The sequence below is a fragment of the Myotis daubentonii genome, chromosome 2, assembly GCF_963259705.1.
Source record: "Myotis daubentonii chromosome 2, mMyoDau2.1, whole genome shotgun sequence".
In the NCBI taxonomy this organism is placed as follows: domain Eukaryota; kingdom Metazoa; phylum Chordata; class Mammalia; order Chiroptera; family Vespertilionidae; genus Myotis; species Myotis daubentonii.
The window spans coordinates 137,586,368-137,603,237 of NC_081841.1; the positions used below are offsets into that span (position 1 = coordinate 137,586,368).

At 41.3% G+C, this 16,870-nt stretch overlaps 1 protein-coding gene across 1 annotated transcript in view; it reads right to left on the reverse strand.

Moving 5' to 3' along the window:
* Positions 1-11,355: 11,355 nt before the first annotated feature.
* The window catches only part of TNFSF11 (TNF superfamily member 11), a 34,090-nt gene continuing 28,575 nt past the window's right edge, over positions 11,356-16,870 (reverse strand). The window contains exon 5 of the mRNA XM_059684711.1: positions 11,356-13,127. Coding sequence (XP_059540694.1) covers positions 12,706-13,127 — 422 coding nt within the window. The 3' untranslated portion in view covers positions 11,356-12,705. The remainder of the gene's footprint in view (positions 13,128-16,870) is intronic.

A 16,870-nucleotide genomic window follows, 5' to 3' on the forward strand; every position in this document is an offset into this window, starting at 1 on the left:
TGTGAGCATGATGCTGGGATGAAAGGTTGGAGTTTCCTGACAGGTGGGTATTTCACATATAGAGACTAGACTAAGGAGGCACTGACACTAAGACATTCAGGGGATAGAAATAAACCTTCATGAGAGGAACTTTAAAAGGAGCTTAACCCCTTCTTTTTGCCTTGACATAGGGCATATTAGTTAAGATAATGTTCCCAGCTACAGTAACCCAAAAATATCAGTGATTTAGCACAATGTAAGTTCACTTCTCACCCACATAGCAGGTGTACCTGACAAACAGATGGTTTTGCTCCACTTGAAGACTCAGAGACCCAAACTCCCTCCATCTTATGAGTCTGCAATTGCTTAGACACTTAGAGTCCTCTTACTGTCAGCCAGAGGTGTCCTTCTTAATCACTTGGCTTGAGGTGACATTTCATTCTGCTCACATGCCATTACTGAGAACTGTCATATGGTTCCATGACATGGGGATTAGGAAATAGATCACTAGCTGGGCAGACACTTCCCAGCAACAACCCCAGAGAGGGGAAACACTTCTGATGAACAGTTAACAGTTAGGTGTCTCTTGGGTCAGTTGGAAAAACTTTTTAGAATTAAGTTTCACTCAAAGCTCTCAAGCTTTCAAATGACTTGGTAGAAATATTCAAGAATATCCAAACATGAGATATGTCTTCAAAATTCATATTGGTCCCAAAACAGTGAGATTATGTGTTAGAAATAGAGAATTGAGGATATAGCAACTTGTCCTACACTTTAAACAATCATATTGTTGATAGCCAGCACTACACAGGATTTCAGAATGGACCCTTGACCCAATCCCTGGGCAATCAAAAGTAGGAAGTTATTGCACAGGATGCTCTGGGAAAGGTTTCCCTTTTCCTTAGAATGTGATATGAAGATATAGTCCCTTTCTTCTTCTGAACATTGTTGCATCTGGATTTGATACTCAGAACTGCTGTGACTATTTGGTTAACACCAAGGGGTGAAGCCAATACATGAAGAACAACAAGTCAGAGAGAACAATAAGAATTCTGCAAAAGCCTTGACGTATTATACCAAGCTCTCAATTTCTTATTATTCAAGAAAAATTTCCCAATCTCTTCATTGTATAAGCTACTTTCAGTTTAGGTTGTTTGTTACAGATAAAAGCATTCAAAATTACACTACCCAAATAAACATGAACACAGCACACACACACATACTGACCCCAAAATAAAATCTCTTCTCTAACCAACACTTGCTGTCTGAAATTCTTCTTCTTTAGTGAGCCATTTTAAACATAAATGTTCTTTCTGTTAGAACACACATATCTCTTTGTCTTTTAATTTTTCTGAAATTTTATTCAATGTTGTGTTGCATACTTACCAAGTGCTAGATACTCTAGACTGTGAGAGTTTTAGATTAAGGGGAAGAACCAATAGGCAGGGGTGGGCTTTAAGGAACTGGGGTTTTTAATAATGCAGAAGATTGACCTAGGCCACCATCTTCCTGGACTTCCCTCATTTTCACCACAAGGCTCAGCACAGGCTGATTGGCTTACTGAGAGAGGAAGGTTGTAGACCTGCTCGGTGGAGAGGGAGAAGATGATGGGTTTGGCTCTAAGACTCCAAATGATTGCTACTTCAAGGACATTTTTACTTTGCCTGCAGGAAAGAAAAAGTGAGTCATTGCTACCATAATTGAAGTGTACTCCCTTTTCTCTTTCCCCTTTCTCTTCTCTTTTAGAAAAGAAAAAAATTGGAAGAGATAAGTTCCGTCTATAAAATGTGAAAACAGAGTTAAACAGGGGGAAAACCACTGGAAATGTCAAATAAAGGTAGAATTAAGTTGAAGAACTGTCAACATAGAAATCAGGGCTTGAATTGACCCTACCGACCCCTAAAATCTTCCCCAGAAATGATTGCTGGTTTGGGAGATGGCACCTAAGAGGGTATGAATGAGTTGGTGTGGGAAAGCTAGATGTTGGGCAGGTCCAATTGTGCCACTGCTCTCACTGACTTCAAGAATAACAACACTATTCAATCCATGTTACACCTTTGTGACATGTTTTTACATTTACTGGCATTGTTTTACTTAAACCCTTAACAACACAAGATAAGTGATATGGTTTTATTATTTCAATTTTATGAATAAAAAGTGGAGTTAGAAGAAATAAAGTGTTGAATACAAAATTATGAAACAATTATTGATGAGACAAGACTAGATCTCTGATCTCTCAACATCAAATTTGCTCATCTTTCTGGTCTGTTCCTTGCCCTGGTATTCTGTGTAAAGGCACTACACCTGAAAAGCCCAGAATGCCAAAATGGCCCCTTGGGCTTCATTGCCCCTCCCACTACTCACCCAACCCTAGGTAGCCCCAGCAAAATATTGGGGCAAAAATTCAAGGGGCCCTTACAAGCCACACAACAAAAGCTGGTCTGTGGATGCTCACAATTGACAGAGGACACAGGTGAATTCATCAATCATGTGTTCATTAAGCACATATCGAGTTTTTCTTTGCCCTCATCACCATCTTAGCACCTTTTGGAACACAAGAGAAGCATGGAGAACACTCTCATTCTGAAGCAGCCCACACTCCTCTTGGAAGGCAAGATCTTGACTTAGGAAACAACCAAAAAGTGGCAGAAGACTGTGTGTGTGTTCCCCCACGTCCTGCATGGTTTAGGGTTCAGGATCTGGAGGACGGGTGTACACAAATGAAAGAGACAAGATAAGAGATAATTTGGAAATATTGGGGGGGCCAGGTGGGCAAACCCAACTCAAGGGGAAGGACTTCCACTGGTGCCCAGGATTCGCCAAACTTTTATTCAACTTTGGATACACATAAAGCCCTTAGTCAGGCAAGCAATTGCGGTAGCAAACAGACTCTCTTAAAGGTCAGTAAATATTAAAAGGATTTACTCTGAGACTATTTGATCAGGAAATAACTTGAGCCCCCATTGTCTGCACTAGACAATCGGTGCTCAACTCTGGCCCTTGCCATGGGTTCAAGGTTCACCAGCGTTCCGGGATCCTTGTTTGCACTTCTCTGCTAGTGAAGACAATGGGCGGCTTCCCACAGAAGACAAGAGATAACTAAGTCTTACATTGTGTGGTTAAAACACTAAGGACAATAGGCGTTCACAAGGCAAAGGTGATTGATGAACTCATAGGGAGGTGGAGCTTACACAGGATTTGAAGGATGGTGAGAATCCGGCCATGTGAAAAGTGGGAAACATTTCAGGTAGAAGGAACCACATCAGTCACATTGTCTGCGACAGCAGGCGTGCGGAAGAAGAGAGCCTTGAATTCCTACATTCCAATCTCAAATACACACACACACACACACACACACACACACACACACACACACACACCACTCCAGATGTCATTCAATATTTATGAATCTATAAAATGGGTTAGTGACAGTCACTGCATAGAATTGTAGTGAGGGTTAGATGAGATTATGGATAAAAACAGCTCAGCAGAATGTTCAATCCTGAGAAGTTCTCAACCCTTTTCAGCTGAACCTGAAAAGAAAAGAAGCATGTCTTGCTATTACCTAATCCACAAATTTTAACCATGGGAGGAATGGCATTAAGTGTCTCTGGCAATAGAATTTATTTCTTAATCATTGATCCAAGCAAAGAAAAAATGCATGGAAATGCACTAATAGTCTATTGATAATTTTTGACAATTTTATGTAATATAGCCCATAAGCCCTTTTCACTGAGGAGAAGAAAAATTCCCTTTTGTGGAAAGACTGATGACTGCAGGGCTATGTTTTACAGAGCCAAACTGGGTGGGCTGAAGAGGTAGATGCCTGGGGCACTTGAAATGTAAGATGGGAATGGAGAGAATATTAATTTCTCTCTGTAATGGGAAGAAATTCATTTCTTGCCCCTGAGGCCATCCATAGGGGTCAGACTCTTAAGCATGTTCCTCTAACAAAAAAGAACTATGCAGGGGGATTCTGATGAACTTCAGAAATCCTTTTACCTGAGTGGGATATGCAAGTTTGCATCAGATTGGACCAGCTCTGAACTGTTCAGGGCTGCCACCAGCAACCCCCTTCTCTGCCGTTTCATATGCATCACTCTCCTCTTAAAAAGATCTTGAACAGGTATTTAAAAATACTCATTTACAGCAGACCAAAGTGCTCTATCCGCCATAGCTGGTTTGGCTCATTGGATAGAACGTTGGCCTGCACACTGAAGGGTCCCTGGTTCAATTCTGGTCAAGGTCACATGCCTGGGGTTGAGGGCTCAATCCCCAGTAGGGGGCGTGCAGAAGGCAGCTAATCAATGGTTCTCATCATTGATGTTTCTATTTCTCTCCCTCTCCTTTCCTCTCTGAAATTAATAACATATATTTATAAAAATTGCTCTACCCTTCTTAGTTAAGCATCTACATTCTAGTAGACCCAGGGCAAAAATGCCTCTTTCCTTTCTGAGACACCAATGACCACAGGAATCTCCCCAAGTCCTCAATAAAAATAAGTTAAAGGCTATAGACATTAATATTAAGAGTGCACAACAAATTCCAAAGGACTTGACTGTAACAAACAGATTAAAAATGCTTTTTAACCACGTTTGCTTTTACTGATAGAAAATCAGAACTCTTGCCATGGTATTGGGCCAGTAAATATCTCTACAGACATTGTAGCTTGCAGGGTTCAAGTGCTATGGGCCAATATCTCAGGCTTAAATAAGAATTCTCTTTTAAAAGAAAGACTTTATTACCAAATCCTTATTATATTACAAACAAAAATGTTCAGCTGACTGAGTACCTTTCAACAATCCAGGACACACACACACACACACACACACACACACACACACATACACACCTTATTTAATAGCTGTGCCACAGGATACTATCTTTACCCATGCAGCTTGCATGCTAAGGGGATATTTCAATTAACTTGTCTTTGTCTGTCAAGCTTACTCCCTTGTTGAGTGCAGAAAACAAGGTGAACAAGTTGTCAAGCCATCTTTAAAAAATTAACTGAGCCTTTGGATTTGTTTAAAGTGTTCAAGAAAACATTCTCCTTCTTTGAAACTGTCCTTTTTTATCTTGTCCTGGATAAATGAAAAATCAGTGTTAGGGGCGGATATTGGGTGTGAAGCCTGGTTCCTACAAGGTTTTTCAGCCCTGAATTTTGTACACAATCTAAGGCAAAGGCTGTAAACAGTGACGGGCAGCACCCTGGGGAGAAGTCACTTCTTCCAAGAACAGCAGCTGGCTCCTCACTCCTTCAGGGTATTTCTGCAGCCTCAGGGGTATTTTTGATTCAGAAGCTCTCGGGCTTTGCATCATGGACCCTGGATTAATTTACCAAGAAAAGCTGCAATGTTATCTCTCTATTGAAAAGATCAGTTTTAATGCTCTTTATTATTGAATTCAATGGCAGCAACAACAGTCGGGAAATTTTTGAAAAGAAAATATCCATAAACCCATCTCCCTAACACAGCAACATTCTCATATTTGTCTACCCCTTGGATCCGTCTCCAGGCATTCACAGTTTTAGAAAGTGGCAGATCCCAGGGTTTTGCATCATTCAGCACTCCATTTATTCATTGTTTTCCCAATCTCAGTCTCTTCTCAGGGGCTTCCCTGTTCTTCCCTGGAAGCCATCGTCCCACAAAGGAAGACATCAGGGTGACTGGCCCCATTAACAGTTGGGATTCAGAAACGGTCACTTGGAGGCTACAGTAGATTGAATGGCAGTTCCAAAAAGATATGTCCACATCTTACCCCCTGGAGTCTGTGGATGCGACCCTATTTAAGAAATGGGTCATTGCGGATGTAACTGAAGATCTTGGAATTGGATCCTCCCGGGTTTTCCAGGTGGGTCCTAAGTCTAATCACAAGTGTCCTTAGAAGAAACAGAAACTTTGTGGAAGAGAAGACACAGGGAGAAGCGGAGTTGGCCATGGATAGAGGCAGAGAGTGGCATAAAACTGCCATAGGGAGCTCCGAAAGCCTCCAGAAGCTGGAAGAAGCAAGGAGGTTTCTCTCAAGAGCTCCTAGAGTTAGTGTGGCCCTGCCCATGACTTGATTTCAGATTTCTGGCTTCAGAACTCTGAGACAATAAATTTTTTTATTGTTGTCTTAAGCCACCAAGTTTGTGACAATTTGTGTGTTTTTTTAAATTTTTTTATGGATTAAGTTATTACATATGTGTCCTTATCCCCACATTACCCCCCATCCCTCCCACTCATGCCCTCTCCCCCCTGTTGTCTGTGTCCATTGGTTAGGCCTATATGCTTGCATATAAGTCCTTTTGTTGATCTTTCCCCCTTACCCCCACCCTCCCCTACCTTCCCTAACAATTTGTTACAGCAGCTCCAGGACAGGAGGGTGACAGCCTTTCATAGTTTCAGGGGCAGAATTGCATGGTAGCTTCCCAATGCCACCCCACAGGAAATCTGGCCCATTCTGCCTGGGAATCATAGGCACTTGGAGTTCCTTCCCACGCTGGGCTTCCCCATGTCTTGACAGGGGACATCCCCCGTACCCCCAAGTAACCGGTTTCTGACCCATTTCTGTGGATCCTGCCAGTCTTCTTCCAGAGCTGAATCCTCCTTGAGCCCCTAGACACACTATACTCAGAATGACATGGAGTCTCAGTACCAAGGGGTTCACCTATTACATTCCCCTGGGCCTGACTCTCCTCACCTCTCCTGCACTATAGACCTGAGCCTGAACTTGGATAGGACTTGCCTTTTGGATGATGGGCCACCTTTGTTGGCAATTTTGTGGAAGAGAAGGGGATGGAAGGTGCTACTCCTGTCTCTGGTGTCTGTCTGATGCTCTGTGAGTGTCTCTTTTCGCCCGCCATTACATGTAGTGCCTCTGAACCTTGAGATTTAGGAAAACTCCTCTAGACACTCCTCTCTTATTTCATGACTTATTTCCTGATTTAGGTATTTTAGATAAGTCTTGTTTATTATTTGTGTCTCCCTAGAGTTGAGCGTGAACTTTTCTTCTTTTATTTAGTGGCCATCATTGGGGCCAGGACACCCAGATGTGTGTTGGGTGGGTTGGGGGTGGTGGCAGGGAGACTTCAGAGGGAAGGAGGGTATAGGAGCATGCATAATAGTGTTGTTCTAATCCCAGCATAATTTCATGAAAATACACAGCCAACACAAACATATCACAGTTATTCAAATCCAAATATGATTTCATTCATATTTCAATGAAAATAAGTCCTTACTTGGTTAGTTGAGTACAAGCAAAATACGGCACATTGTTGCACTTCCATTGTGGCATTAATTTCATTCTAGTTTAGTGTGTCTAAACTAGATAAGACACACCAAACTAGATATTTGTAGATACTTATTTATTCTTGGACTCTAAGTTACTTGATATCTATACTGGGTTGAATAGTGTTGTCCAATACTCCATGTCTACCCAGAACCTGTGACCTAATTTGGAAATGGGATCTTTGCTAATGTAATCCAGGTAAGATGTAGTCTTACTGTATTAGGGTAGACCCTAAATCTAATGACTGTTGTTTTTATGAAGAACGGAAGATTTGGAGACACACAGATGCACAAGGAAGGAGGCCCATGTGAATACACAGGGAAAATGGCCACATGACAACAGGAGTGGAGTTTGACTGGTGCAGCTACAAGCTGAGGAACACCCAGGGTTGCCAGCAGCCACCAGAAGCAGGAAGAGGCAAAAAAGGATTCTTCCCTAGAGCCTTCAGAGGATGTGTGATCACATGACACCTTGATTTCAGATTTCTGGCCTCCAGAACTATGAGAGAATAAATGTCTGTTGTTTTAAGCCACCCAGTTTGTGGTAATTGTTACCTAGGCAGCCCTAGGAAATTAATACAGTATCTATCGTGGTATCTGCCACAAGGCAGAGCACAGTGCTTTGCTCAATACAGCCCTGGACAGTGGCTAGAGAGAAAGAGGTCAAAGGGCATGCTCGAGCCTTAGGACTGAGGATGTAGCAAATAGGAAGGAAGGATAATAACAGTGGCTCCTATTTGCTAAGCCTCTCCCATGAGCCAATCAATCCTCACAACTCTTCAACACAGACAGGGTGACTCCTGTTTCACAAGGCAGGAAAGTAAAATCCAAGTGATAGCCACCTGCCCAAGGTTACACATAGAGGACCTTAGGTTCCAACTCTGTTCATAGACACCCAAATCTATGGTCATTCTTCCAAAGATGTTCATGTGTCCTGAGGAACTTTCATTCCACTCATCTGAGATTGTGGAGATGAGGCTTCTGAGAAAATGTAGCTTTGCAGAATCTATAGGAAAAGGGAGAAAATAGTTTTTGCCCAAGAGAGTGACATTCCACGATTTTAGGTCCCTCATACATAAACTTGAAATATTTATCAATTTTTTTTAACAGAACTTACTGTTTCTAAAACCAGCTCTCATCCCCACTTAGCACTGGGTGCTACTAATGGAGTAAGTAACTTCTAGTTCATTTCCTGGCCAACAGGAAGGAAAAACTCTTCGAATTTTTAATAAAAGATTCTATTTTTGTTTTGTTTCTCACATATAAGTGAATCATATGGTTTTTATCCTTCCCTGTCTAATTTATCGCACTTAGCACAATACCTTCTAGGTCCATCCATACATGTTGACTAACTATGGTGTGTATCTGAAGCTAATGTAATATTGTATGTCAATTGTACTTTAATTTTCTTAAATGATTCTATAAGATTTTTCTACAGATGTTGCAATATAAACAATGTGATAACTAGTCCACGTCTGATAAGATCAAAGAAATTGTCACCACAAAAGCTAGAGTACTGGTCAAGATGCAATAAAACAAGCTCCTATTAAGAAAATCAGTCATCAAAGGAGAGGGGAGGAGAGGGGAGATGATTATAAGGTAGAATTTTTAAAATTATAAGAATAGAAGAGTAGAAGTGTCATAAAAGTGTTATTAACCAAAAGGATAGATTTGTTTTATAACTAAAATTTAATACTCAAGGTGTACAAATATTTTATTGTAAAAAGTGACATAAGGCTAAATCATAATAATGTGAATCAATAACTAACTAGCATTTATAAATGCAGCTACTGAGAAACATATTTCAATTTCCTAGCAAGGAAGCTAAAGAATTGATCAGCAAAGCCAAGAGTGAACTGAGGACTTGCTCGGTGTGCCCAGAATTCCTCCACAGGCTAAACATGAAACTGAAAGTTGAATCAGAGTTGTATCCCCAAAATGTACAAGTAGAACCCAATGTCACTATCTCAAACTGAATCAATAATTCGACAGAGAGAAAGGGTGAGGCTTGAGGTGCTCTGATTCCCACCTAAGTCACTGGGGAAATGGGTCCTCTCCTCTGGATATTTTTCTAGGATGGCCTGATGGAGAAGAATGACACAGAAGAAAGCAGAAGCAAGGGGGCAGGTGGAAGGGAAGAAACCTCACTAAACAAGAATTGCGGAATAGGTGGTATTTGGGAAAGATGCAAGGATCCCTGACTCTGGTATAGAGTTGACTCAAGAAGACAGATGACTTTAAATTTCCATGCTTTTCTTTCTTCAGGTTTGACGTATTGGGAAGAAGATTGAAATAGAGTAGTTAAAATGAGCAAACAATTCAGGAAGCATGTCGTTTCCTGACGTGATCTTGTCACTCCTCAACGTGTTTAGTTAGATGTCGCTGAGTGTGGCCATGATCTGGTTCCCTCTCAATCAGATGCCGCAGCCTCGTTATCCCCCAAGGGCCACAGAGAAACTAAATGGTCTCCTGTCCTCTGCGGCAAGAGCCAAGGATGGGGGTGAGGGGGAAATAAAAAGAGAGGGTTACAACACATACAGAGGAATGGAAGTGGAAAAAGGGATGGGTGAGAAGGAAAAAGCAGGGGTGAGTAGCACGTGAGTGGGGAAAGTAGGGGTTTGGACCCTGCTATCAGATTCAGGAAAGCCTTGAGCATCACTAAGAAGGAGAAAAAGCCTTTTCCACACCTCCTGGCACATCCACTTGATCCAGTTGCCTCCTTTCAGATACAGGCCAGTGTACACCATTTCATCGTCATAGATTCATTCCAGCAAAGCTCTAAAAGTCCCTTTAACATACATAAAAATCACATTACAGTCAAGGTCTTCTATGGAGGATCTCCCTTAGCATTGCAGACCATCCGCCACAAGCGTCCCCCAGTCTGGCTGGTGTCACCTTGTATTTTCTCGCTAGGTCCCAGGTTCTTTCCATCCCTAGACTTTGAGCTTCAGCTCATCTTTAAGAGATTGCAAATTAGTTGCAACAAGTTAAACTATTAATGGATAATCCACATTCACTTTTGGAACCTTGCAATCCACCTCCTACCCAGCCTGATTTCATTTCTGGAGCTTCTGCGATCCTGTAGATTGTGTCTAATGGTCTCCTCTCTGCTCTCACAACACACTTCACATGCCCATGCCCTGGGGCTTCCCACACTCAAACAGAAACCACTCCAGGGCAGAAGGAGTGCCTTTACCCCCGGTGCCGTGTCAGCGCAGTGCCTAGCACATCACTGGTGCTCAGTAAATAACGTGGAATGAACGAATGGTTGTTACTCACCTTTGGCAATGACAGAACCACATTGTAGGAGCCAGAACAGCCAGTAAGGCTCTCTATAAAAGACTTTGTGTCAGTGGGGAGTAGAGGAATTCCCCAATGGCCTGTCAAAATTCGTTTTCTTTAAACCAAGACTCAGCCAAAGGGTTATGCAATACTGAAGCCATATTTTGGACCAATCTACCCTAGATTTACTAATAGTTTTAAGACAATAGGTGTATTTTGGTCAATGATTGAGTCCCTCCATCAAAGCTCTGCTGTTTAAAATGTATAAGTTCTTCTTTGTAACATCTGCTATTTCTTTACTCCTTCCATCTTATCACGACCATCAAGAAACATTATCCACAAATATCCAAGTGCCTTACATGAGGGCTTCCTGCGCCTCCCCAAGCTGCTCATTTTCTTGTATCTCTCTCATTTTGGTAACTAGCTTCGGTTGAAGAACTCACCCACATACATTTCCATGAGGACGAGCATCAGTCTACAGCTAATCCTTCCTCCCTGTGGGAAGGTGCAAAATGTTCAGGGCTTCCTCCAGGTCAAACACTTGTTCTGCAAGGCATTATGAACGCTTTTCCTCAGGAGCATAGCATAAAAGTTCCTTTTTCAGGTGAAGGAGCCTCTGCTCTCCCTCTGGCTACATTCTCGCATACAGATCCCTTGCAAGTTATTTTTCAAATTCCAAGGCTCATTAATTTAATTGAATCTCTTCCTAATTTTTAATTGAATCTGCATTTCTCTGTAACCTTTGGAAAGATAGAAGTCGCATTACCATATTGAAGAGGACACGATCACAGATATAAAAGAGAAGCACAAAATCACAGGCAGATTTCCTTATAAATTTATTTTTGTACCAAAAAAATTAACATTCAAAGGCAATGTTTTTATTGTACAGTATAAAATAATGCTCGCTCAATTAAAAAAAGTTTTCTTTTGCTGATAAGCCACTGATCTATTTTCCATTTAAAATAAAAACAAAATTTACAATTTGCAGCACTTGTAGAAAAAAAAACCTATTCAATAATTATATAAATACTCTCAACAGATTCCAGTCTCCCATTATGTACCCTTTTTGGCGATGTCAGCTTTCTAAAGTCAATTAGCTTCTAAATTTGAAAGGCACCTGGTGGCCAACATTCTGCTTATTATTCAAGGCATCCATTTTATTATTTATTTTTTTTGCACAGACTTGACAAGTCTGAAAAATCTATTAAGTTAAAAAGAATGAAGAAATATAATACAGTTGATATTAACAAACAATATTTTTCCCTTAGCTGCAATTTTCCCCCAGCTGATTTACAAAGTGCACCAGTTAAATATGTCTGTACATTTAAAACATTAAATATGTCAACAGTAAGACATTTTTAAATATTTTGAATCAAATACTATAGCACAAATATAATTTACAATACTTTGCACAGAAAACATTACATCTGAAATATAACTTTAGATATTATATAAAAATACATATATTTTCTCTCCTTGTTAGAAAAAAGTATTTGTTTGCAGGTTCCAGCATGATGTAACAATTCAAAAGAACGTAACCCTTTATCAGTGGTTCTCAACCTTCTGGCCCTTTAAATATAGTTCCTCATGTTGTAACCCAACCATAAAATTATTTTCATTGCTACTTCATAGCTGCAATGTTGCTACTGTTGTGAATTGTAATGCAAATATCTGATATGCAGGATGGTCTTAGGCGACCCCTGTGAAAGGGTTGTTCGACCGCCAAAGGGGTCGCGACCCACAGGTTGAGAACCGCTGCTTTAGATGCTCATCCCTTTGCAGTTAGATAACACCCTCTCTACTTCAGCTGCATAGTGGCACATAAAAAAGGGCTAGATCCAGAGAATTAACCCCTCCTGTGGCCCAATTGCAGTTTTCCATAAAGGCAACCATAACTGCTCCAATCTGGTTTAATTCCAGGAATTCATTACAAAATTTAAAACCATTGTGTAAGAAAGCCTTCAGACTGTAACACACCTTGAGTCTAACATCTTCCTTTGGCTATAAATACACATGCTCTCTACAGAGTCAGAAGCTGGATAGAGTCTTCTTATACCACGTAGGTCATACCTCTTAGTAGTCTCACACACCTATGTACATCTTTCTTGGCTTGTTTAACAGGTAAGTTCCCATACACCCCAGGAAATACACAATATGCTCCACAAAATGGGGGTCAATCTATATCCCGAACTTTAAAAGCCCCAAAGTACGTGGCATCTTGATCTGGATCCAGTAGTGAAGGGTTGGACACTTCGATGCTTATTTCCTCCCCAGACCGTAATTTAAAAAATCCTCCAACATTTATGGAGTAAAAATGGAATTCAGAATTCCCTGACCAGTATTTGGTGCTTCCTCCTTTCATCAGGGTATGAGAACTTGGGATTTTGATACTGGTTTTAGTGACATAGACCATCAGCTGAAGATACTCCGTATCGAGGTCCCCCGAAGTTTCATGATGGCGGAAGCAAATGTTGGCATACAGGTAATAAAAGCCATCTTGGTTGACTATTAGTTTTCCATTGCTGAAAGTCATGTTGGAGATCTTGGCCCAACCTCGGTCATGGTACCAGGAGGACAGACTCACTTTGTGGGAACCTGAGGAGGGAAGAGGCACATGATTTAAAATTCACCCCTTCAATGACAAGGACATCCTCACAATTCTATGCGGTTAATAAATTTTAAAAAATGCATGGCATAACAGTCATTGTTTCAACAGGAGAATAACTTTTCAGAATTGATCTTCTAAAAGGGGAGAAATGCATTAAGATGTACTTAGTGCTCTCTGCTAGGCACCTGAGAGGGTCCAAAGACAAAAACTCATTTTTCCTTCCCTCAGGGTTAAGTATAGTATGTGCTCAAGAAGCAAGTCATGAACCCTGACAGGAGAGGTGCAGCTCATTGCTATGGGAATACACAAGAAGGAGAGACGGTCCCCAGAGGGATCAAGAGTGACTTTGTTGAGTTATTACTGAGCCTGAGAACACAAAGGAGAAATAAGATGCAGCCAACAGAAGCAGGAAGTCATTCGATGGTGAAGAAAGAGAATGAGCTAAAGGCAGTAGACAGGAAGCCTGAAATAAGTACAGATAACTTTCACACTTTGCAGGATTCTATCTTCTCTTTCAATGCATGGAAAACAGTATGTAGAAGGAGATGAAAGTTTGGGTCACAGTAACTTTGACCAAAGGTCAAACTCCTAAAACTCTATTGTCACCGCCAATTTCCCCTCCTCCAACAGTCCAAATACCTCCCAGTCTCACACAATGGAAAAGTTGCTCCCAGAGAAGTTCACAAAAGAACTGCTCCTGGCATTGCACTCCCCAGCTTCACAACTTCACAGGATCCTTTTTTCGTTTTGTGGTTTTATTTTTTATGAAATTTATTGGGGTGACACTGGGTGACCAAAGTATCACAAAACCTCCTGATAGACCAGAATTCTTTGTTAGTCCCGTCTCCCCCTGAAATGTGGTGACAGCTATCCCCATGCTACTGTTCTGGAGCAGTGAAAGTTTCTAAAGAATCTTCTAAATCAGCAGTGCGTTCAATGCTTTTAACATTTTAGGGATTTAATGTATCTTATTAAGTCTCTAAAAATTGTCAATACCTCTATGATAAACCCAATTAATCAATCATTTGTGCTTATGTGGGCACTTATTATTCAAGTAGGTATCAACTAGTGGGGGAAAAGTTGTTATACTGTGGGGAATCCAAAAATACATTTTTCCTCCAGAAACCTTGTAAATACTTATGCTAAATGAGGACTATCACCTGTTAAGATTTCAACAAGGCAGAACAGAGCGGAGGAGTCTAAGACTGGGGTTGGGATTAGCCTCTACAGCCAAGGAAACTATGGAGAGGTCCACTGCTGCCTGCCACCCACAAAAACATCAGGCCACGATGGGACTTAAGCTTAAAGTAGATTCCACAGATCCATCAGAGCTGTCAACCCCTCTGGTTACAGTGACTCCTTGGGAGATTCGTGCAGAATCATAAACCCATACCGGCTATCTTCCCAGTCTGAATCCTGTGGAGCCTTGAGTACCTGGAGCTTTCTCTAGAAAGCCATAACAGGGAGAATTCTCTACTGCTTCTGTAGGACCACTAGGCAGCCTGGAATATGGTCTGGAGACCTCAATAGTAGACGGTTCCCAAAACAGGCCCGGTGGCGGGCAATGTACAGAGGCCAAGCTACAGTGAAGCAACTCATCTTTGGCCTGTGGAGTGAAAGCCAATGGCTCCAATCCTTCTGTCCCGGGACAATATATTTACTGAAATCCACATTTCATCCACGGGAGGGCGTTAGAACAAGCCTTACAAGACCTTACAGGCACAGCTACCTCCAGGACCCACCACAGCACAAGTCCTTTTTCATTGGAGGTCCTGCCTCAGGTCATCCTAGGTTAAAACATCCTAGATGTGAACGTCATCCCATGGTCCCCAGTGAGTCAAGAGGAGACTACAAAACTATTCATCGTATCCTCATAAAAACTAGCCAGTAATTCCACCAGACTGATATAAAGCTACACGACCCACTGACAAAGCTAAGAAAATTCAAGACGTTTCCCATCTCAAATTATTGAGTTTCCTTCCTTCTTACACTACTCCTGAATTCAATACTTATACAATCAATTATTTGTCTTATAATTTATCTGCTATGGTTGCTGTTAGAGAGGAGCAGAAAGACAAAGGTAAAGTCTACCCTCTCAATGGGGTAGAGCAGCTGGTGTTAAACCAAAGGCTCGGAGACATGGCTTGGGAAGGCAAGGAAGGAATATAAATTAGAGAGGGGAGAACACAGGACCCTTGACTACATAACACTCCCACACTCCCACTATTAGCTAAAACCAGGTGGGAGGTGAGTCATTTCCTACAAAGCATATCTCTGTTTTTATCCACTTATTCATTCATTCACTGATCAATTTAGTTGATCAGTCATTCAATAAATGACCATTGTGCTTTTTATGGGCATTCCCTCTGTCCACAATTGAGAATTATATAAAGCAGTGTACCTTCAAGGCACTAACCACACAAGTAGTGGAGAAAATGAGAAATGGGCATACACAACAAAAAACAGGACATTTTCATTTCTGCATGTCACATAGCACACGGTTGAAGTTCAGTTAAAGCAATTGACAGTGAAAGCTCAGAAATCAGTGGCAGCAGGAGAGCTCAGCCCAGTGAGGACACAAAGGAGCCAGAGGACAGGAGGACTTGGATCAAAGAGAGGTGGGCTGAGGAAAGGGAGGGTACCGTCTGTGAGGGGAACTGTCCGAGCAGAGGACGGAATACACACAGTAAACCAAGGAGAAAGGACTCCTGAACAGACAATAGTGGGAAGCAGGGTGAGATTACGCTGTGATCAGGGTGAAGGCCTCTCCTGGCAGATCTGGGCTTCCATCCTTAATGAAGCATGCTGATGGCCTCTTACCCCAGCTCCCTCCCCAGTCTCTATGGTCACTGCTGTTAGATGTTGGAGAAGAGAAAGCTACAGATATTTAGCCCTAAGGAAAGCCACATATTCTGGCCTCACAAAATACTTCCCAATGTATTTTATTCAAGAAGCTTTGCCAATGCATAAGCTAACAGTCAATATAAGGCAGGTTCTGATTTTTCTTATGTGTAAATAAGTATGAAGCAGAGGCCCAAAATGAACTTGAAAAATTAAAGCCATCTTCCTGTGAAGCATCTAGCACTGGCCAAAACTGGGAGATAGATGGACTCAAGAGCTTATTGGCCCAGCCAGAGGAGCAAATTCTATCTTCTTAAACAGAAGCATACACTAATTCATATCACTCAGTCTCAAATTTAATAGCCATTGGAAAGTAACCAGAAATGTTGCCTTGTTTTTTGGCAATGATTTGATTCTAGGTGCCTGGAGAGAGAGCTTTGAAACTACAGCATGCTTGTTCTTGGCAAACAGACTCTGGCACAGTTTAATGCAATATTTTTTCACATGCTCTTTGAAATGAACTGAAGAGATAAATGCAGAGTACATCCATAGCACACACAGCTGATACATCAAGTATTAATTTGATTGCCTTTGCTAACATGCAAAATAGTTTTACACTCAGAAAGTTGGTGTAGCTACACCGTAAGGCACACATACACACACAGAAAGAAAATTTGTTTATGAAGCAAGTATCTGGGACAGGATAGATAGTTCAGGAAAATCATCTAAAATCTAAAGAGTTGGTTTCTCACTTTCTATGTCTGCAGTCAGGAAAAATCCCTCCGTGGCTCATGTTATGATGATAGTGGCTTCAAAATTGTTTACTAAAACCTGAATTTTTTTTTTAACTCTAAGAAATATCTGCCTTAAATCATTTTTAGAACAAAGT